The 21,861-nt window shown below is 42.2% G+C and overlaps 2 protein-coding genes across 4 annotated transcripts; both read left to right on the top strand.

Moving 5' to 3' along the window:
* The first annotated feature begins 853 nt into the window (after window positions 1–853).
* Window positions 854–4,220, top strand: LOC103632151 (uncharacterized). Of its 3 annotated transcripts, none has more exons than XM_020540689.2 (4): window positions 854–1,367; window positions 1,465–1,557; window positions 2,794–2,928; window positions 4,012–4,220. In XM_020540689.2, the coding sequence occupies exons 2-3, from the start codon at window positions 1,497–1,499 to the stop codon at window positions 2,880–2,882; spliced, it is 150 nt and encodes a 49-aa protein (XP_020396278.1). In that variant the 5' UTR covers window positions 854–1,367; window positions 1,465–1,496; the 3' UTR covers window positions 2,883–2,928; window positions 4,012–4,220. The 3 variants fall into 3 exon arrangements, with proteins under 3 accessions (XP_020396278.1, XP_020396277.1, NP_001316417.1); XM_020540688.2 differs by having other exon boundaries at window positions 856–1,367; window positions 1,439–1,557; NM_001329488.1 differs by having other exon boundaries at window positions 1,275–1,557; window positions 4,012–4,170.
* A 1,194-nt stretch (window positions 4,221–5,414) lies between these two features.
* On the top strand, window positions 5,415–11,022 carry LOC109940957 (uncharacterized). The gene is made up of 3 exons (XM_020541363.2): window positions 5,415–8,338; window positions 9,575–9,709; window positions 10,793–11,022. Exons 1-2 carry the CDS (start codon window positions 8,278–8,280, stop codon window positions 9,661–9,663), a joined length of 150 nt encoding a protein of 49 aa, XP_020396952.1. The 5' UTR covers window positions 5,415–8,277; the 3' UTR covers window positions 9,664–9,709; window positions 10,793–11,022.
* The last annotated feature ends 10,839 nt before the right edge of the window (window positions 11,023–21,861 follow it).

A 21,861-nucleotide genomic window follows, 5' to 3' on the forward strand; every position in this document is an offset into this window, starting at 1 on the left:
TGGACTGAGGTTTTTGTAGTGTAAGTGAAGACCACCCAATGGTGAACAACTGTATTAAAGGATGATGCACATGATCCCAAATAAAAAGTGGTGTAACAGCTGCTCAAAGTTTGACTATCAGGTGGCTAGCGACAGTCTATTCAAAGCTGAAATCTGGAATTTCAGTGAAGAGTGCCTAGTTTGGAGTGCTTTTGTAATTAATCCATGTGGTTTTGGGCTAAGAACTGTGTGGAGAAGTTGTAGTCCACTGTACCGAGAACAAGTTTTATCAAGTAAGATAGCCTTGGTGCTGCACAAAAAGAGGAGTAAAAGTGGCTCCAAGTTGTGCTGTCAGGCTTAGGAGGAGAGAAATTCAGTTAGCTGTTCCTAAAGAATTCAGTGTGCTTTTACTCACCTTTGGAGCTCTGTGGTAATTAATCCATGGAGATTTTTATTAAGAGATCTATGGCAAAGTTAAAGACCATTTGAAGGAGAACAAGTTTATGGAAATAATTGGTCTTGTTATTGTGTGTAATTTTGAGATAATAGTGTTACAAAACTTACTCTGTCAGACTGAGTGGTGTGCTGTTTCAGATTTCTGAAACTGAAATTTCAGTGACATTGGCTATATTTTAGGGTACCATAACTTTTGTTTTATATGCTTTTAGTTATGGGTTGCTATACAAAAGACATATAGCTATGAATATAGAATAACTTTGGTGAAGAGATAGTGGTCTGTTGCTATGAAGAATTGGGAGATCAGAGGGCCTGAACTGGGAGGAATGGAATGAAGCAGCAGGCTGATACAATTGAGTTCAATGTGGCATTCGAATTCTGAAGAAGATCACTTCCTCTTTGTTAGGTTACTCGAGTATTGGATGGAGTCAAGGTTGAGATACATCACTATGGGTCTAGGGGCCTTATTTGCTGCTGGGAAAATAGCAGATTTGGACTGTTTTGGTGGGCAGTGAGGCCTTATCTGTTGGATCTGTGGTGGAATTAACTAGACAGCAAAAATCCAGTGGTTTCATGCCTTCACCCCAGTAGCAAATATCAAGTTTTGGACCATAGTGCATACCCAAGTGGGAGACTTATCTACTCCCTTTCCTATCTGTTTACCGAACGAAGGGATGGATATTTTGGCTGTGTGAGATAGACTAAATGCAGTGTATTTGAGCTGTGGTTATGAGCCTATGTGGTGTGGGTGCATGGGAGCCACGTACAATAGGTCATGCAGTGCTGGCATTCCCACGGTTCTCCTACATCAGGTCTGAGTTGAGCTCCATACCCTGCCTACACATTCAGTTGTACTTGTCCATATCCAGTACCCTTCGCTTGGGTTCAGTAAAGCTTCCCCTTGCCCTCAGGTTTTAGCTCGAGACCACTGCGTAAGTGCTGGAATTCCTGTGTTCACGCTAGTACTCACCTCTCCCCAGTCACCAAACTTCGCCCCTCACAGAAACTTGCACGCCATCTTCCTGCCAGTGGTGACCATAGCAGCAGTTTACATCCTCACCATGGCCAAGATTCGTCGGAGGTTGTCTCGGTCGTGTGGTGCCCGTTCCTTGTTCCTCATAGGTCAGTGAAGCTCACACCATTTACTGCTTGAACTCTACCACTATTGGTTGCCTGGAACTAGGTGTGAAATTTGCTCAAACATAGGCTGTCAGATTTCTGGATCCCAGACTTAGTGCATAAGGCTGAAACTAGGTTTTAGTGTGTTGAGCTCCACTTTGGTGCTTCATAAAAATTGTTCTGAATGTTTTCAACCTAGGGGTGCTATACCAAAGTAGTAGAGCTATATCTAAGGAATAACTTTGGTAATGTGAGTTTGGTCTGTTGCTGTGTAAAAATTGGAGAAAAGGTTGGCTAAAGTTGGTCTATCAGGATGGACACACAACTGAATTTTTATTCAGTTCTGAGAACTGAATTGCAGCAGGATGCCTAGTTTGGAATTCATTTGTGACTGATTCATGGGGTTTTGGATTAAGGGTTCCATAGCAACGTTGTAGACCATAGTAAAGTGAACAAGTTTGCTAAAGTGAGATGGACCTGGTTTCACATAAATTTGAGAGTAAAAGTGACCAAAAGTTTGACTGTCAGGTGGTTGGTGACTTAGTCTATTCAGAACTGAAAGTCTGAAATCAGTAATTTTAGTGCAGTTTTGGAGCTATGTAGTGCCTGTTCTAGGTGGTTTTGAACCAAAGTTTCTACAGCAAGTTTGAAGAACATGTGTTAGAGAACAACATCCTTTAGGTGAGTTGGGGTTGATCCCACACACAAAGTGGTGTAAAGACTGCCCAAAGATGGACTTTCAGTTGCGGAGACTGAATTTCATTCAGCTGCCTGAAAACTGAATTTGCAATGTGTATTTTCAGTCTTGGAGTGTTATACCAAAGTGGAAGAGCAATACTTAGGGAATAGATTTGGTTAAGTAAGTGGGTCTCTTGTCATTTGAGTTTATGAGATAAAAGGCATTGAACAGAGGGGAGAGGAATGGAGCAATGGAAGATGAATTCAGAGAACTGAAAGTAGGTTCAATGAATTGTGGCTTATTCTTGGACACTATAACTTGTAGTTCATGTAGGTTGGATCCTTGCTTAAGGCATAAATGAAGTACTTGGTTGGTTATGGAGGCAAGGTTTCCTAGTTTGGTTGGTGAATTGAGTTGTGATATTAGAGTATTTAGCTCTCTTAAGGTTTTGTTAGTTTTTGTGTGCACCTTTAGAGAGGTGTAAGTCTTGTGATGCTTTTTAGTTTTTTCTTTTCAAGTTGCATCAGCATAAGCATTCATGTTCATATCTTTACATGTAGAATTCCCAGAAGAAGATGAAATTCAAGAAGTAGTTTCTAAAAAGGAGTTTGCTCCAGTGCCTATTCAGCAAGTGGATGGAGCTATCTAACTGGTTATTGGGTAGAAAGGTCTTGAGCCTCTTCACTGCAACAAAGGCAAGCCCCGGTGCATTTACCCCTTCCTTGTATTTTTAAAAAGACTTTTATACACTTAAGTCTAGTGAAATGTGCATTAAGTTTATAGGAATTGCTTGGAAACTATTTGATGCATTGCCTACCTTGATATCCATACCTTTATAGATACTTCTGATGAAGTATCAAAATATGATTTACAAAAATGCTTAGCCCTGCTTAGATCTTGTGGATAGAGGTTGTCCTTTGCGTTAATGCCTAGCTCAGGGTTATCCTGAGGAAGGATGGCTTCTACCTGCAAGAATATTTTCATTGGGAGCATGGTGGGATCTTACTGCAAAGTTCCCTATAATGTGCTCTTTTCATCCTAAGGAACACAAACAATCCTAAGGATGGAAGTACTTAAATCGGGACTTGGGCTATGAACAGGTGATGTTCTACCCAGGTTAATTAAGGATTGGATACATATGTAGGCCTGTATGATCAAGGACTATCTTAACTGGCCACATGCCCTGGATATGGGACAGGGTAAGCTTGAACCCGGCTATTCCATACATGAAAAGACAATCGCGCACTGGGAGTGGAGAGATGGCGAGAGTGGCACGTACCCTCCTGGCAAAGGACCGCCTAAAAAGGGTGGTGTGCTCTCGGGTGGCGCGGACCTGTTCATGCAGTGGAGGATCCGTGGGAATGGTTGACATATGCAAGGGTTAAGTGCTACATATGTCGTGTGGTTAGAGATCCTCAGCTGAGTAAATCGATTCGGATCGCCGTTATATCCCCGGAGAGTGGAGACTTGATCGCTGCCCTGCAACCTAAGTCAGGATGTAAACATTATGAATAAAAATGATGTTGTATTGATGAGATGGTGAAATTAGACTAGATGCTACCAGAGTCTATTAATATTTAATCTGGCGTTAAAATATTGAAAGTAAGGACTCACTTTAGCAGGCTATTTCTGCAAAAGTATCTAAGTTGATTCTTGCTAAAGCCTTTTCCTTGATTCCTATTTAACCAGCATATCCTTGAGAGTCATTTTTCCTTAGTCGGGTAAGACTTGCGAAAGTACACTCCGTACTCAGGGTTTTCGAACCCATGTTGCTGTAGGTGATGAGGAGTACTCTATGTGTTCGTGAGGCTGGAGGGCGCTTCCAGTTCTAGAGGAGGATTAGTTAGGCTTATGTATAAGCTTTGGAGGGTTCCTACCTTCCTGCTATTGTAATAAGTTATGCACTTTGAGTATATCAGGACTTGTAATAAATGTAACTCTTCCTATGTAATAACCTTCAGTTTTAGAAATAAAAAGAATGTTTTGTGAAGTCTTTCGCTCTTATCTTCGAAGTGTGTGTATCAAATGTGATTACTGTAATATGCATGTATGGTGGGAGATCCTTGGGATGATGAGTTCAAGTTGTTGAACTCGTGATAGCCTTGTTAAGTTACCTGGTACACGTGCATAGCCATCTGAGGCCATCAAGGCAAGGATTGGTGCACGTGGGCCCGATAACTTGGGAGGGCTGCCACAGATTGGTATCGGAGCGATCCCCCATTATCATGGATATTAAAGTAATCCTTTGATATACTTCAAAAGGATTTTGAGTTCAAATTATTTTGGAAAAACTTAAGAATATGATCAAATCCTGATAGTCGAAGTGCAAATAGTATATAGTTAAGATAAGGACTATAAGGTGGCTTAGTTTAGGATGCTAACCACTAACCCACAACTATAATGTAATTTTCTGCAGGTACACTAACTAAACCCTAGGAAAGTGCGACTAGTGTTCAATAACGGAGTGAGTAGGTATGCCACCGCCATAGAACGTGATAGCCACTATATGTTGGCAAGAATTGTCAGGACGAATAGGTCGAGCATGCATCATGACATACAATTTTAAGTTAAGCCCCCTATATAGTAGCTTAGTACATGTTTCATTCATCCTATTCATGCTACCTATCTTTGCTTTTCTATACTACCTTTTCCTATTCGTGAAGCCTTGGAACTCAGCTCATTTGGTGGACCAGTAGTTTATAAGGTATAGTTGCAAAAAAAATTGTCAACAGTGCACAACATGTTCCACGTGTCCCAGTTAAAGAAATGTTTTCGAGTCCCCGCGCATGTTATTGGGATTTCAGGTGTCAATATTGAACCAGATTTAACCTACTTGGAATATCCCATAAGGGTGTTGGATCTAAAGGATCAGGTCACTCGAAGAAAAGCTATCATGTTTTACTAGGTACAGTGGAACCAACACCCGGAAGATAAACCATATAGGAATCGGAGGAGTATTTAGAAAAACATTTTCCTGAGTTCTTAGTTTCATCTAAGCCGTACGTTTTATGTAGTTGTTTTTTTTATGTGAACCAACAAGGATACACCCCCTGTCTTGTAGGAGTAATGGGAAATAAGCCAGTGACACATTTCCTTTTCCATTACCTAGCCTAGAGTTTTAAATCTCGGGACGAGATTTCTTTTAGGGGGGAAGACTGTAACACCCCTGGTGTTACGTTAACTAAAACTCTGACATGTCATCATAAGCATTTGCATTATCTTGTTTGATATACCTAGAATGCATTCACTAGGTCAAAAAATTTTCATTGAATGTGGTGTTGTGTATTAGAGTACAGGGCTCAGATTAAGAACTTTGCTTAAGACATGGGAAGAAAAGTCGTCTCTTGAGCAAGTAATAAGTTGGCTTGGAATTTAAAGTATTAAAGGTAAGACTTAGAACCTAGAGCAACTTTGTTTTCAAAGGGAGATTAAGTGGAAGGAACACTTGAGCTCAAGGATCAACTTAGAAACCTTAATGTAAGGGTTGAAAGTTTGTTTGCAATTATGTGTAAGCAAACAACTCCTAAACCAAGGATACCTTGGACCTGAGTTCTATAAGATAAAGTTGAATTTGAGATTAAGAAGCAACTTTGCTTTAGGAGGATGGATAAGTTTGCTTTTGATATGTGGATTATAAGTGGTGAAGTACTTGGGGTGGTTGAGTATCTCTAACCCCTAAACTGGAGCCCAAAAGTGGATTTGGAGATCTAGCCACATTTTGCAAGAGGTAAAAATACCAAGTTGGTAGGATTTCCAAAGTTGCACAATTTTGTTATTTGGAGATTTCCATGTTGTGTGGAGAAATTTGGAGAAATTCACAAAGGTTCAGTTTTAGAGTTCCTGAAAATAGCAGCAACTAGGCAATTTTAGTCCTTTGTAACTTTTGATCTAGAACCATTTTGAAGATGATCATTATAACAAAGTTATAGAGCTACATGAGGAGTATAAGTTTGGTTAAGTCACCTAGCACTAAAACTGTTTGGAACTTAGAGAAAACCTGGTCCAAAGTAAAGCTGTCAGAAATTGTAGGTTTCAAACTTAGTGAAATTCAGATCCTGAATTTCAGCAATTGGAGCAAACTTTGGACTATTGTAGTTTGGAATCCAAGAGGTTTTGGTTAATGACCATTATAGAAACATTGTAGAATAAGTACAGGAGAGAAACTTTTATTAAGTGTGACAGCCCTGGAACTATATACAACTAGGAGAAAAGGTGATCCAAAGTGAGGTTGTCAGACTTTTTGAGTTTTTAGATTGGGAACAGTGAACTGAAACTAAGATTTCAGTATATATAGCTGTTTTTGGAGCTCAATTGTGTCTAATCCATGAGGTTTTGGGCTGTTGAATATATAGAGGAATTAAAGACCATATGATGGTGAATAAGTCTCCTTAAGTGACTTTGGTTTGATCCTACACAAAAGTTGGAAAGAAAGCTTGCTCAAGGTTAGACTGACAGACAGTGCTTTAATTGCATTTGGTTCAGTTCTGAAATCTGAAATTTGTTGTTTGGTGCCAAGTTTGGAGCCCTTTTGTGGTTGTTATATAAGGTTTTGGACTGAGGTTTTTGTAGTGTAAGTGAAGACCACCCAATGGTGAACAACTGTATTAAAGGATGATGCACATGATCCCAAATAAAAAGTGGTGTAACAGCTGCTCAAAGTTTGACTATCAGGTGGCTAGCGACAGTCTATTCAAAGCTGAAATCTGGAATTTCAGTGAAGAGTGCCTAGTTTGGAGTGCTTTTGTAATTAATCCATGTGGTTTTGGGCTAAGAACTGTGTGGAGAAGTTGTAGTCCACTGTACCGAGAACAAGTTTTATCAAGTAAGATAGCCTTGGTGCTGCACAAAAAGAGGAGTAAAAGTGGCTCCAAGTTGTGCTGTCAGGCTTAGGAGGAGAGAAATTCAGTTAGCTGTTCCTAAAGAATTCAGTGTGCTTTTACTCACCTTTGGAGCTCTGTGGTAATTAATCCATGGAGATTTTTATTAAGAGCTCTATGGCAAAGTTAAAGACCATTTGAAGGAGAACAAGTTTATGCAAATAATTGGTCTTGTTATTGTGTGTAATTTGGAGATAATAGTGTTACAAAACTTACTCTGTCAGACTGAGTGGTGTGATGTTTCAGATTTCTGAAACTGAAATTTCAGTGACATTGGCTATATTTTAGGGTACCATAACTTTTGTTTTATATGCTTTTAGTTATGGGTTGCTATACAAAAGACATATAGCTATGAATATAGAATAACTTTGGTGAAGAGATAGTGGTCTGTTGCTATGAAGAATTGGGAGATCAGAGGGCCTGAACTGGGAGGAATGGAATGAAGCAGCAGGCTGATACAATTGAGTTCAATGTGGCATTCGAATTCTGAAGAAGATCACTTCCTCTCTGTTAGGTTACTCGAGTATTGGATGGAGTCAAGGTTGAGATACATCACTATGGGTCTAGGGGCCTTATTTGCTGCTGGGAAAATAGCAGATTTGGACTGTTTTGGTGGGCAGTGAGGCCTTATCTGTTGGATCTGTGGTGGAATTAACTAGACAGCAAAAATCCAGTGGTTTCATGCCTTCACCCCAGTAGCAAATATCAAGTTTTGGACCATAGTGCATACCCAAGTGGGAGACTTATCTACTCCCTTTCCTATCTGTTTACCGAACGAAGGGATGGATATTTTGGCTGTGTGAGATAGACTAAATGCAGTGTATTTGAGCTGTGGTTATGAGCCTATGTGGTGTGGGTGCATGGGAGCCACGTACAATAGGTCATGCAGTGCTGGCATTCCCACGGTTCTCCTACATCAGGTCTGAGTTGAGCTCCATACCCTGCCTACACATTCAGTTGTACTTGTCCATATCCAGTACCCTTCGCTTGGGTTCAGTAAAGCTTCCCCTTGCCCTCAGGTTTTAGCTTGAGACCACTGCGTAAGTGCTGGAATTCCTGTGTTCACGCTAGTACTCACCTCTCCCCAGTCACCAAACTTCGCCCCTCAGAAACTTGCACGCCATCTTCCTGCCAGTGGTGACCATAGCAGCAGTTTACATCCTCACCATGGCCAAGATTCGTCGGAGGTTGTCTCGGTCGTGTGGTGCCCGTTCCTTGTTCCTCACAGGTCAGTGAAGCTCACACCATTTACTGCTTGAACTCTACCACTATTGGTTGCCTGGAACTAGGTGTGAAATTTGCTCAAACATAGGCTGTCAGATTTCTGGATCCCAGACTTAGTGCATAAGGCTGAAACTAGGTTTTAGTGTGTTGAGCTCCACTTTGGTGCTTCATAAAAATTGTTCTGAATGTTTTCAACCTAGGGGTGCTATACCAAAGTAGTAGAGCTATATCTAAGGAATAACTTTGGTAATGTGAGTTTGGTCTGTTGCTGTGTAAAAATTGGAGAAAAGGTTGGCTAAAGTTGGTCTATCAGGATGGACACACAACTGAATTTTTATTCAGTTCTGAGAACTGAATTGCAGCAGGATGCCTAGTTTGGAATTCATTTGTGACTGATTCATGGGGTTTTGGATTAAGGGTTCCATAGCAAAGTTGTAGACCATAGTAAAGTGAACAAGTTTGCTAAAGTGAGATGGACCTGGTTTCACATAAATTTGAGAGTAAAAGTGACCAAAAGTTTGACTGTCAGGTGGTTGGTGACTTAGTCTATTCAGAACTGAAAGTCTGAAATCAGTAATTTTAGTGCAGTTTTGGAGCTGTGTAGTGCCTGTTCTAGGTGGTTTTGAACCAAAGTTTCTACAGCAAGTTTGAAGAACATGTGTTAGAGAACAACATCCTTTAGGTGAGTTGGGGTTGATCCCACACACAAAGTGGTGTAAAGACTGCCCAAAGATGGACTTTCAGTTGCGGAGACTGAATTTCATTCAGCTGCCTGAAAACTGAATTTGCAATGTGTATTTTCAGTCTTGGAGTGTTATACCAAAGTGGAAGAGAAATACTTAGGGAATAGATTTGGTTAAGTAAGTGGGTCTCTTGTCATTTGAGTTTATGAGATAAAAGGCATTGAACAGAGGGGAGAGGAATGGAGCAATGGAAGATGAATTCAGAGAACTGAAAGCAGGTTCAATGAATTGTGGCTTATTCTTGGACACTATAACTTGTAGTTCATGTAGGTTGGATCCTTGCTTAAGGCATAAATGAAGTACTTGGTTGGTTATGGAGGCAAGGTTTCCTAGTTTGGTTGGTGAATTGAGTTGTGATATTAGAGTATTTAGCTCTCTTAAGGTTTTGTTAGTTTTTGTGTGCACCTTTAGAGAGGTGTAAGTCTTGTGATGCTTTTTAGTTTTTTCTTTTCAAGTTGCATCAGCATAAGCATTCATGTTCATATCTTTACATGTAGAATTCCCAGAAGAAGATGAAATTCAAGAAGTAGTTTCTGAAAAGGAGTTTGCTCCAGTGCCTATTCAGCAAGTGGATGGAGCTATCTAATTGGTTATTGGGTAGAAAGGTCTTGAGCCTCTTCACTGCAACAAAGGCAAGCCCCGGTGCATTTACCCCTTCCTTGTATTTTTAAAAAGACTTTTATACACTTAAGTCTAGTGAAATGTGCATTAAGTTTATAGGAATTGCTTGGAAACTATTTGATGCATTGCCTACCTTGATATCCATACCTTTATAGATACTTCTGATGAAGTATCAAAATATGATTTACAAAAATGCTTAGCCCTGCTTAGATCTTGTGGATAGAGGTTGTCCTTTGCGTTAATGCCTAGCTCAGGGTTATCCTGAGGAAGGATGACTTCTACCTGCAAGAATATTTTCATTGGGAGCATGGTGGGATCTTACTGCAAAGTTCCCTATAATGTGCTCTTTTCATCCTAAGGAACACAAACAATCCTAAGGATGGAAGTACTTAAATCGGGACTTGGGCTATGAACAGGTGATGTTCTACCCAGGTTAATTAAGGATTGGATGCGTATGTAGGCCTGTATGATCAAGGACTATCTTAACTAGCCACATGCCCTGGATATGGGACAGGGTAAGCTTGAACCCGGCTATTCCATACATGAAAAGACAATCGCACACTGGGAGTGGAGAGATGGCGAGAGTGGCACGTACCCTCCTGGCAAAGGACCGCCTAAAAAGGGTGGTGTGCTCTCGGGTGGCGCGGACCTGTTCATGCAGTGGAGGATCCGTGGGAATGGTTGACATATGCAAGGGTTAAGTGCTACATATGTCGTGTGGTTAGAGATCCTCAGCTGAGTAAATCGATTCGGATCGCCGTTATATCCCCGGAGAGTGGAGACTTGATCGCTGCCCTGCAACCTAAGTCAGGATGTAAACATTATGAATAAAAATGATGTTGTATTGATGAGATGGTGAAATTAGACTAGATGCTACCAGAGTCTATTAATATTTAATCTGGCGTTAAAATATTGAAAGTAAGGACTCACTTTAGTAGGCTATTTCTGCAAAAGTATCTAAGTTGATTCTTGCTAAAGCCTTTTCCTTGATTCCTATTTAACCAGCATATCCTTGAGAGTCATTTTTCCTTAGTCGGGTAAGACTTGCGAAAGTACACTCCGTACTCAGGGTTTTCGAACCCATGTTGTTGTAGGTGATGAGGAGTACTCTATGTGTTCGTGAGGCTGGAGGGCGCTTCCAGTTCTAGAGGAGGATTAGTTAGGCTTATGTATAAGCTTTGGAGGGTTCCTACCTTCCTGCTATTGTATTAAGTTATGCACTTTAAGTATATCAGGACTTGTAATAAATGTAACTCTTCCTATGTAATAACCTTCAGTTTTAGAAATAAAAAGAATTTTTTGTAAAGTCTTCCGCTCTTATCTTCGAAGTGTGTGTATCGAATGTGATTACTGTAATATGCATGTATGGTGGGAGATCCTTGGGATGATGAGTTCAAGTTGTTGAACTCGTGATAGCCTTGTTAAGTTACCTGGTACACGTGCATAGCCATCTGAGGCCATCAAGGCAAGGATTGGTGCACGTGGGCCCGATAACTTGGGAGGGCTGCCACATATATATAAATAACTCCAGAGTTAATACCCTAATTTCACAAATCTACTTTGCAAGGAAGAACCACAAAAAGTTTGAATTAAATTTGAATTTAAAGTGAATTTGAAGATGAAGAAAAGAAGGTGGGAAAATAAAAAGAAAAGGTCAAAAACGCTATTTGGGCCAGCTCCTAACCATTTCGGCCCACTACACATCCTCTCCCCGCCAGCCCAGCGTTGCCTCGGCTGAACTCGCCTGCGCGTGGGGCCTGGCTGTCAGCCACCGCCCGCGATTCTCGCCCGCGTTCACTCCTTCACTTCTGTCTCTGGCGCGTGGGTCCTCGGGGTCAGCTCCGACGTCTTCGCTACGACCGTGTCACGCGGAGAGAAGGATACAACGGCGTGCGCGCGATCGCCGGCGACCGTAACGGAATCGCTGGACCGACCTATCTCCTTGGAGGCCATAAAACGCAACCCCTAACCCTAACCGACCCCTTGCTCCTTTCGCTGCTTCCCAGTTCCTCATCGCCAGAGCTCAGAACCAACTAAGCGCCATCGCCGCGGCGGGCTAGGTCCCGGAGTGGCGGAACCCGGCCACAACTGTGACCTCGTCCATCTTCGAAGCTTTGCGGGCGCGTCCAGGAAGGATTCGGGAGCTATTCGCTCGGATTGTGAGGTGGATTCCTCATCGGCGCGCGTCTCTCACCTCGCGGCTGCCATTCCTCATCGGGGAAGCACCACACTGCACAATCCACAGTAATAATACCACTAGTGCATTCCATGTGTCGTAGGGATCGTGTTGGTACCTTGGGTGCGCTTATGGGGCATCGTCGCGCCAAATGGCGTGCTCACCGGCGTACGGTTGCCGCGGGAGGGCTGCGCCGCCGCGCGGGTTGGCTGGGAAGGGGAGAGATGACCTCGAGTCGTCGATGTCCTTACGGATGGCTAGGATTAGGTGGGGCGTACCTCCCCCTTCGTGCAGGCAATCGGGACCGTAGGTCTTAGATGGAGGGCCACGATTTGATCATAGGTATTTTGATCGTGTCCGATGATCTCCGATCTGGCGGGCGATATCTCATACTGATTCAACCTAAAGAAGATCTAATCCGCGTCATAGATATTAGATCGGACGGCCAGTACGCGGGGATACCCCTTCGCGTGGCATATTATCTAAAGAACCCTTGGCCTTTAAGGAAATTGACCCGCAGTCCTGCGGCTGGTGCTCTGTGTCATAGGTAGCTTTATGTAGAAGCCCCTGTGTTTCCTGGTTTTTGAGGCCCAATCCAGAGAACTTTGAAAATCAGAAATTAATATCAGAAATCAATTTTTAGTGCATAAATAAATGTTAAAACTTGTTTAATTCATAGTAAATGCATATGAGCTCCAAATTGGACCATTCCAGTTCCTATAATTTTGTAAGATTATTCTCTATCAAATAATACCACTGTTTTCACATGAAAAACACATTAAAATTTATTTCTCACTTAACCCTATATTAAATGCATAAAACCTCCAGAAATTCATAACTTAAAACCTATAACTCCAAATTTAATGATTCCAGTTCCTATGATCTTATTTTAATGTGTAGATTTTTAATGTATATTTTATTCACATGTTTGATGTGATGTTAATTTATGCTATACTATGTATGTATTGTGTTGATGCGAGTAGACGAGCGGGCCACTGTGCAATCTGAGGTTCAGCAAGTAGAGACTGCTGAGCAGGAGCTCGTGGAAGGCAAGTTGTGCCCTTGATCACTTCTTTTACCCATTCGTGTTCTTATTATTCATAATGATCTGCATAGGATAATTTTGCTGGGACCCAATAGGATGCCCTAGATTTTGACTATCTTTATACCTTGTTTCAGCACTGGTTTTACTACTAAAGTTTTGGGTAGTTCATGCTATTGCTTTATGTGGATTTGGGTATAGAGATATTTATCACTCATTTTTACACTTGTTATTATCTGTTCATCATTTTATGTTCATGCTAAGATCATTATGTTAATGGGAACATGGAGAACCACCCGGGAAAACAGTGCTACCACAAGGGTTTAATGGGACGCCCTTGGCTGATAATTAGGAAAGCTAGTGGAGGGCTACCTTACCCGAAGGGGCAAGGGCAGTAGGGGAGTGGTCAGTGTAGGGAGGTCCTTGGGTTGATTTTGCTGCGATGGCGGTCAGACAAGAACCCTGCACTGGAGCTTTCTATAAACTGTAGCGGGTAGTCTGAAGCTAGTGGAACTTTGTAAAGGCCTCGTAGTGGTACCCTGCCTCGCTTCCTAGGTAGAGGTGTATGGAGTCTGATCAACTCCGTGGCAAATGGGTAACACGACTTGTGGGTAAAGATGCGCAACCTCTGCAGAGTGTAAAACTGGTATACTAGCCGTGCTCACGGTTATGAGCGGCTCAGACACTCACATGATTAATCTATGGAACTTAAACTTAATCTGTCATTTCATTGCATCTGGGATTATTTTACTATTTTTTTTACTTATTATTACTATGGTTTGGTATTTACTTACACTTAGTAATTGCTTATAAAATTTTGACCAACTTCTAAAAGCAATGCTCAGCTTCAGCCTTTATTTCATTGATCAGCCTTACACTTCATGAACTCCCACCTTTGGTGAGTTCATGCCACATTATTCCCCACAACTTGTTGAGCGATGAACGTATGTGAGCTCACTCTTGCTGTCTCACACCCCCCCCCCACAGGAGAAGAGCAGGTGGTTCAGGAGGAGCCACAAGGCGAGGAGTTTGATCTGATCTAGGTGGCGTTTCTCAGTTGACATTTGCACCGACGATCCTTAGTTCGTTTTATATTTATTCTTTTATTTTGTAATAAGTCTTCCGCTATGTAATAAATACACTGATGTTTTATGACATTTATCTCTATACACTCTGTTATTATATATGTTGTCTTCTTTGGCGCATGTATGAGATGCACCCGGCTTTGTTCCTTAAAGTCCGGGTGTGACAGAAGTGGTATCAGAGGAAATGTTGACTGTAGGACGAAACCTAGATAGGAATGGACAAACCATTACATACTTACCTTATCTGATTCTTTCTATACTTATCTTGATCCTGTCTCACCTTCTACTGTTCTACTCTGATCGTTCTTACCTTTTCTATTCTGAGACAAGACGGATTTCACATTTTGGAATCCCTACCCCTATGGCATTTTTAAGAGATAGGAGGCCTAAGACCAAACCAAAACTATTTTCTATATTTAAAAACGTTGTTTGATTGTTCTGATGATCAATGCCTGATTTGCTTCTTTGATTGATTGAAATATTATATGGACATCTTAGCATGTACCACTATAAGGTATTGTATTAGCTTTAGTAGGTGACACACTAATCTACTTAGCTAATAAATCCCCCAAAGAAACATGATTGTAATTACTGCCTTGGCTACTATTTTCTTACCATATGTATCTAACTCAGATGGTCAATACCAGGCGGGGTGGTGGAATTGATTTGCCTCCTAATCGACACACTCGGAGAATATACAGACAACCTCAGCCACAGCCAGCAGAGATGAATCCTCTTAATCCTCCACCAGGCGGAGTTGACCCACTGGTTGCTGCTCAGATGGCGGTGATGCAGCAAATGGCGGACACTATGGCTGATATGCGTGCCCAGATGCAGCAAGAACGCCAAGAGATGCGTCAGGAAAGAGAAGATATACGCCAGGAGTTGCGCCAGTAGAGAGATGAGATACGCCAAGAAAGGAGGGCGCAACAACAACAGCTGCAACAACAACTTCAACAACAGCAACAACAACAGCAACAGCAGCAACAAGTGCCACTACCTCCACCACCACCACCAGTTCCACCCCGAGACAAGCATAGAGAGTTCATGAGTCATAAGCCACCTACATTCGCTAGCTCACCTGATCCACTGGACGCGGATGATTGGCTGAAGTCCGTTGAGAAGATGCTGAATATTGCACAATGTACTGACCGGGAGAAGGTTTTATATGCTTCTGGACGTCTGACTGGTCCTGCTGCTGATTGGTGGGATTCTTATACTGCTGCCCATGATGCTGCTGATACTATTACTTGGGCAGAGTTCAGTACACAGTTTAGGAACTACCATATTCCAGCTGGGATGATAAAGATCAAGAAGAAGGAGTTTCTGTCATTGAAGCAAGGCAATATGTCGGTCAGCGAGTACAGAGACAAATTTATTCAGCTGTCGAGATATGCTCCGGAGGAAGTTGCTGAGGATGAGAGGAAGCAGGAGCACTTCATTGAAGGACTTAATGGACCCTTGCAGTATGCACTGGTTGCACACACCTTTCCATCCTTTCAGAGGCTACTGGATAAGGCTCTTGCTATTGAACACAAGTGATAGTCACCTAGAGGGGGGGTGAATAGGGCGAAACTGAAATTTACAAATATAAACACAACTACAAGCCGGGTTAGCGTTAGAAATAAAGAAACGGGTCCGCGAGAGAGGGTGGAAAACAAATCGCAAGCAAATGAAGAGTGTGACAGGCGGATTTGTTTTACCGAGGTTCGGTTCTTGCAAACCTACTCCCCGTTGAGGAGGCCACAAAGGCCGGGTCTCTTTTAACCCTTCCCTCTCTCAAACGATCCCTCGGATCGAGTGAGCTTTCTCTTCTCAATCACTTGGAACACAAAGTTCCCACAAGGACCACCACAAGTTTGGTGTCTCTTGCCTCAATTACAAGTGAGTTTGATTGCAATGAAAGAATCAAGAAAGAAGAAAGCAATCCAAGCGCAAGAGCTCGAAAGAACACAAGCAAATCTCTCTCTCTCTAGTTACTAGGGCATTGTGTGGAATTTGGAGAGGATTTGATCTCTTTGGTGTGTCTAGAATTGAATGCTAGAGCTCTTGTAAGTAGTTGAGAAGTGGAAAACTTGGATGCAATGAATGGTGGGTGGTTGGGGGTATTTATAGCCCCAACCACCAAACTAGCCGTTTGGTAAGGCTGTCTGTTCGATGGCGCACCGGACAGTCTGGTGCACACCGGACATGTCCGGTGCGACAGCCACGTCACCAAAACCGTTGGGATTCGACCGTTGGAGCTCTGACTTCTGTGCCCGCCTGGATGTCCGGTGGCGCACCGGACATGTACTGTAGAGTGTCCGATGCGCCAGCATGGGCGTGCCTGACCTCTGCGCGCGCTGGCGCGCATTTATTGCGTCGCAGGTAGCCGTTGGCGCCTGAAGTAGCCGTTGCCTCGCTGTTGCACCGGACAGTCCGGTGTACACCGGACAGTCCGGTGAATTTTAGCGAAGCAGCTGAAGTGAATTCCCGAGGCTGGCGAGTTCCGGAGGCCGCTCTTCCTTGGAGCACCGGACATGTCCGGTGTACCAGACCAGAGGTGCCTCTGGAAATTCCCGAAGGTGAGCAGTTCGGAGTGGGAGTCCTCTGGTGCACCGGACATGTCCGGTGGCACACCGGACAGTCCGGTGCGCCAGACCAGAGGTGCCTTCGGTGGTCCCTTTGCTCTTTTGTCGAACCCAATACTTGGTATTTTTATTGGCTAAGTGTGAACCTTTGGCACCTGTATAACTTGTACACTAGAGCAAACCAGTTAGTCCAATTATTTGTGTTGGGCAATTCAACCACCAAAATTATTTAGGAACTAGGTGTAAGCCTAATTCCCTTTCAATCTCCCCCTTTTTGGTGATTGATGCCAACACAAACCAAAGCAAATATAAAAGTGCATAATTGAACTAGTTTGCATAATGTAAGTGCAAAGGTTGCTTGGAAATGAGCCAATAAATGTTACTTACAAGATATGCATGGATTGTTTCTTTATTTTTGACTTATTGGACCACATTTGCACCACATGTTTTGTTTTTGCAAATTCTTTTGTAAATTCTTTTCAAAGTCCTTTTGCAAGATAGTCAAAGGTGAATAAATAGGATTTTGAGAAGCATTTTCAAGATTTGAAATTTTCTCCTTTTGATTGAGATGCTTTTCCTTTGACTAAACAAAACTCCCCCTCAAATAAATTCTCCTCTTAGTGTTCAAGAGGGTTTTAAGATATCTATTTTGAAAGTACTACTTTCTCCCCCTATTGAACACAAAGAAATACCAATTTGAAATATACCAATTGAAAATCATTAATTTTAAAATTAGGGTGGTGGTGCGGTCCTTTTGCTTTGGGCTCATACTTTCTCCCCCTTTGGCATGAATCGCCAAAAACGGATACTTTGAGTGAGATATAAGCCCTTTCCTAACTATTTTCTCCCCTTTGGCAAATAAAACATATGAGTGAAGATTATACCAAAGACGGAGAGTGAGGCGGAGCGACGGCGAAGGATGAGTAGTAGAGTGGAGTGGAAGCCTTTGTCTTCGCCGAAGATTCTAATTCCCTTTCAATATACCTATGACTTGTTTTGAAATACACTTGAAAACACATTAGTCATAGCATATATCAAAGAGACATGATCAAAGGTATACTTAAGAGCTATGTGTGCAAGTTAGCAAAAGAAATTCCTAGAATCAAGAATATTGAGCTCATGTCTAAGTTTGGTAAAAGTTTGTTCATCAAGAGGCTTGGTAAAGATATCGGCTAATTGATCTTTAGTGTTAATGTACGCAATCTCGATATCCCCCTTTTGTTGGTGATCCCTAAGAAAATGATACCGAATAGCTATGTGCTTAGTGCGGCTAAGCTCGACAGGATTGTCGGCCATTTTGATTGCACTCTCATTGTCACATAGCAAAGGGACTTTGGTTAATTTGTAACCGTAGTCCCGCAGGGTTTGCCTCATCCAAAGCAATTGCGCGCAACAATGACCTGCGGCAATGTACTCGGCTTCGGCGGTGGAAAGAGCGACCGAATTTTGCTTCTTTGAAGCCCAAGACACCAAGGATCTTCCCAAGAATTCGCAAGTCCCCGATGTGCTCTTCCTATTAATCTTACACCCCGCCCAATCGGCATCCGAATAACCAATCAAATCAAAAGTGGATCCCTGAGGGTACCAAAGCCCAAACTTAGGAGTATAAGCCAAATATCTCAAGATTTGTTTTACGGCCGTAAGGTGGGATTCCTTAGGGTCGGATTGGAACCTTGCACATATGCAAACGGAAAGCATAATATCCGGTCGAGATGCACATAAATAGAGTAAAGAACCTATCATCGACCGGTATACCTTTTGATCCACGGACTTACCTCCCGTGTCGAGGTCGAGATGCCCATTAGTTCCCATGGGTGTCTTGATGGGCTTGGCATCCTTCATTCCAAACTTGTTTAGAATGTCTTGAGTATACTTTGTTTGGCTAATGAAGGAGCCCTCTTGGAGTTGCTTCACTTGAAATCCTAATAAGTACTTCAACTCCCCCATCATAGACATCTCGAACTTTTGTGTCATGATCCTACTAAACTCTTCACATGTAGATTCGTTAGTAGACCCAAATATAATATCATCAACATAAATTTGGCATACAAACAAATCATTCTCAAGTGTTTTGGTAAATAGCGTAGGATCGGCCTTTCCGACTTTGAAGCCATTAGCAATAAGGAAATCTCTAAGGCATTCATACCATGCTCTTGGGGCTTGCTTGAGCCCATAAAGCGCCTTAGAGAGCTTATAGACATGGTTAGGGTACTCACTATCTTCAAAGCCGGGAGGTTGCTCAACATAGACCTCTTCCTTGATTGGTCCATTGAGGAAGGCACTTTTCACGTCCATTTGATAAAGCTTAAAGCCATGGTAAGTAGCATAGGCCAATAATATGCGAATTGACTCAAGCCTAGCTACGGGTGCATAGGTTTCACTGAAATCTAAACCTTCGACTTGGGAGTATCCCTTGGCCACAAGTCGTGCTTTGTTCCTTGTCACCACACCATGCTCATCTTGCTTGTTGCGGAAAACCCATTTGGTTCCTACAACATTTTGATTAGGACGTGGAACTAAATGCCATACCTCATTTCTAGTGAAGTTGTTGAGCTCCTCTTGCATCGCCACCACCCAATCCGAATCTTGTAGTGCTTCCTCTACCCTCTGTGGCTCAATAGAGGACACAAACGAGTAATGTTCACAAAAATGTGCAACACGAGATCTAGTAGTTACCCCCTTATGAATGTCGCCGAGGATGGTGTCGACGGGGTGATCTCGTTGTATTGCTTGGTGGACTCTTGGGTGTGGCGGCCTTGGTTCTTGCTCATCCTCCTTTTCTTGATCATTTGCATCTCCCCCTTGATCATTGCCATCATCTTGAGGTGGCTCATTTGCTTGATCTTCTACTTCATCAACTTGAGCTTCAACCTCATTTTGAGTCGGTGGAGATGCTTGCGTGGAGGAGGATGGTTGATCTTGTGCTTTTGGAGGCTCTTCAGATTCCTTAGGACACACATCCCTAATGGACATGTTCCTTAGCGCTATGCACGGAGCCTCTTCATCACCTATCTCATCAAGATCAACTTGCTCTTCTTGAGAGCCGTTAGTTTCATCAAACACAACGTCACATGAGACTTCAACTAGTCCAGTGGACTTGTTAAAGACCCTATATGCCCTTGTGTTTGAGTCATAACCAAGTAAAAAGCCTTCTACAGTCTTAGGAGCAAATTTAGATTTTCTACCTCTTTTAACAAGAATAAAGCATTTGCTACCAAAGACTCTAAAATATGAAATGTTGGGCTTTTTACCGGTTAGGAGTTCATAGGATGTCTTCTTGAGGATTCGGTGTAGATATAACCGGTTGATGGCGTAGCAGGCGGTGTTGACCGCCTCGGCCCAAAACCGATCCGAAGTCTTGTACTCATCAAGCATGGTCCTTGCCATGTCCAATAGAGTTCGATTCTTCCTCTCCACTACACCATTTTGTTGAGGTGTGTAGGGAGAAGAGAACTCATGCTTGATGCCCTCCTCCTCAAGGAAACCTTCGATTTGAGAGTTCTTGAACTCCGTCCCGTTGTCGCTTCTTATTTTCTTGATCCTTAAGCCGAACTCATTTTGAGCCCGTCTCAAGAATCCCTTTAAGGTCTCTTGGGTTTGAGATTTTTCCTGTAAAAAGAATACCCAAGTGAAGCGAGAATAATCATCCACAATAACTAGACAGTACTTACTCCCGCCGATGCTTATGTAAGCAATCGGGCCGAATAGATCCATGTGTAGGAGCTCAAGTGGCCTGTCGGTCGTCATGATGTTTTTGTGTGGATGATGGGCTCCAACTTGCTTCCCTGCCTGACATGCGCTACAAATCCTGTCTTTCTCAAAATGAACATTTGTTAATCCTAAAATGTGTTCTCCTTTTAGAAGCTTATGAAGATTCTTCATCCCAACATGGGCTAGTCGACGGTGCCAGAGCCAACCCATGTTAGTCTTAGCAATTAAGCAAGTGTCAAGTTCAGCTCTATCAAAATCTACCAGGTATAGCTGACCTTCTAACACTCCCTTAAATGCTATTGAATCATCACTTCTTCTAAAGACAGTGACACCTACATCAGTGAATAGACAGTTGTAGCCCATTTTGCATAATTGAGATACAGAAAGCAAGTTGTAATCTAATGAATCAACAAGAAAAACATTGGAAATGGAATGGTCGGGTGAAATAGCAATTTTACCCAAACCTTTGACCAAACCTTGATTTCCATCCCCGAATGTGATAGCTCGTTGGGGATCTTTGTTTTTCTCATATGAGGAGAACATATTCTTCTCCCCTGTCATGTGGTTTGTGCACCCGCTGTCGAGTATCCAACTTGAGCCCCCGGATGCATAAACCTACAAAACAAGTTTAGTTCTTGACTTTAGGTACCCAAACGGTTTTGGGTCCTTTGGCATTAGATACAAGAACTTTGGGTACCCAAACACAAGTCTTTGACCCCTTGTGTTTGCCCCCAACAAACTTGGCAACTACTTTGCCGGATTTGTTAGTTAAAACATATGATGCATCAAAAGTTTTAAAAGAAATGTCATGCTCATTTGATGCACTAGGAGTTTTCTTCTTAGGAAACTTAGCACGGGTTGGTTGCCTAGAGCTAGATGTCTCACCCTTATACATAAAAGCATGGTTAGGGCCAGAGTGAGACTTCCTAGAGTGAATTTTCCTAATTTTGCTCTCAGGATAACTGGCAGGGTATAAAATGTAACCCTCGTTATCCTGAGGCATGGGAGCCTTGCCCTTAACAAAATTTGACAATCTTTTAGGAGGGGCACTAAGTTTGACATTGTCTCCCCTTTGGTAGCCAATGACATCCTTAATGCCAGGGTGTCTCCCATTATAGAGCATACTTCTAGCAAATTTAAACTTTTCATTTTCTAAGTTATGCTCGGCAATTTTAGCATCTAATTTTGCTATATGATCATTTTGTTGTTTAATTAAAATCATGTGATCATGAATAGCATCAACATCAATATCTCTACATCTAGTACAAATAGTGACATGCTCAATAGTAGATGTAGATGGTTTGCAAGAATTAAGTTCAACAATCTTAGCACGCAAGATATCATTATTATCTCTAAGATCGGAAATTGTAACATTGCAGACATCTAGTTCTTTGACCTTAGCAATTAAATTTTCATTTTCTACTCTAAGGCTAGCAAGAGAAATGTTCAACTCTTCAATCTTAGCAAGCAAATCATCATTATCATTTCTAAGATTGGGAATTGAAATATTACAATTATGAGAATCAACCTTAGCATTTAATCTAGCATTTTCATCTCTAAGGTTGTCAATCATCTCACG

Source organism: Zea mays, chromosome 7, assembly GCF_902167145.1.
Source record: "Zea mays cultivar B73 chromosome 7, Zm-B73-REFERENCE-NAM-5.0, whole genome shotgun sequence".
NCBI classification, from domain to species: Eukaryota; Viridiplantae; Streptophyta; class Magnoliopsida; order Poales; family Poaceae; genus Zea; species Zea mays.

Coding starts and splice junctions, on each gene's coding strand:
- LOC103632151 (XM_020540689.2), top strand. CDS start 1,497: ATGGCCAAGATTCGTCGGAGGTTGTCTCGGTCGTGTGGTGCCCGTTCC. Junction 1,558..2,793: donor CCGTTCCTTGTTCCTCATAG/GTCAGTGAAGCT, acceptor CTTTACATGTAG/AATTCCCAGAAGAAGATGAA.
- LOC109940957 (XM_020541363.2), top strand. CDS start 8,278: ATGGCCAAGATTCGTCGGAGGTTGTCTCGGTCGTGTGGTGCCCGTTCC. Junction 8,339..9,574: donor CCGTTCCTTGTTCCTCACAG/GTCAGTGAAGCT, acceptor CTTTACATGTAG/AATTCCCAGAAGAAGATGAA.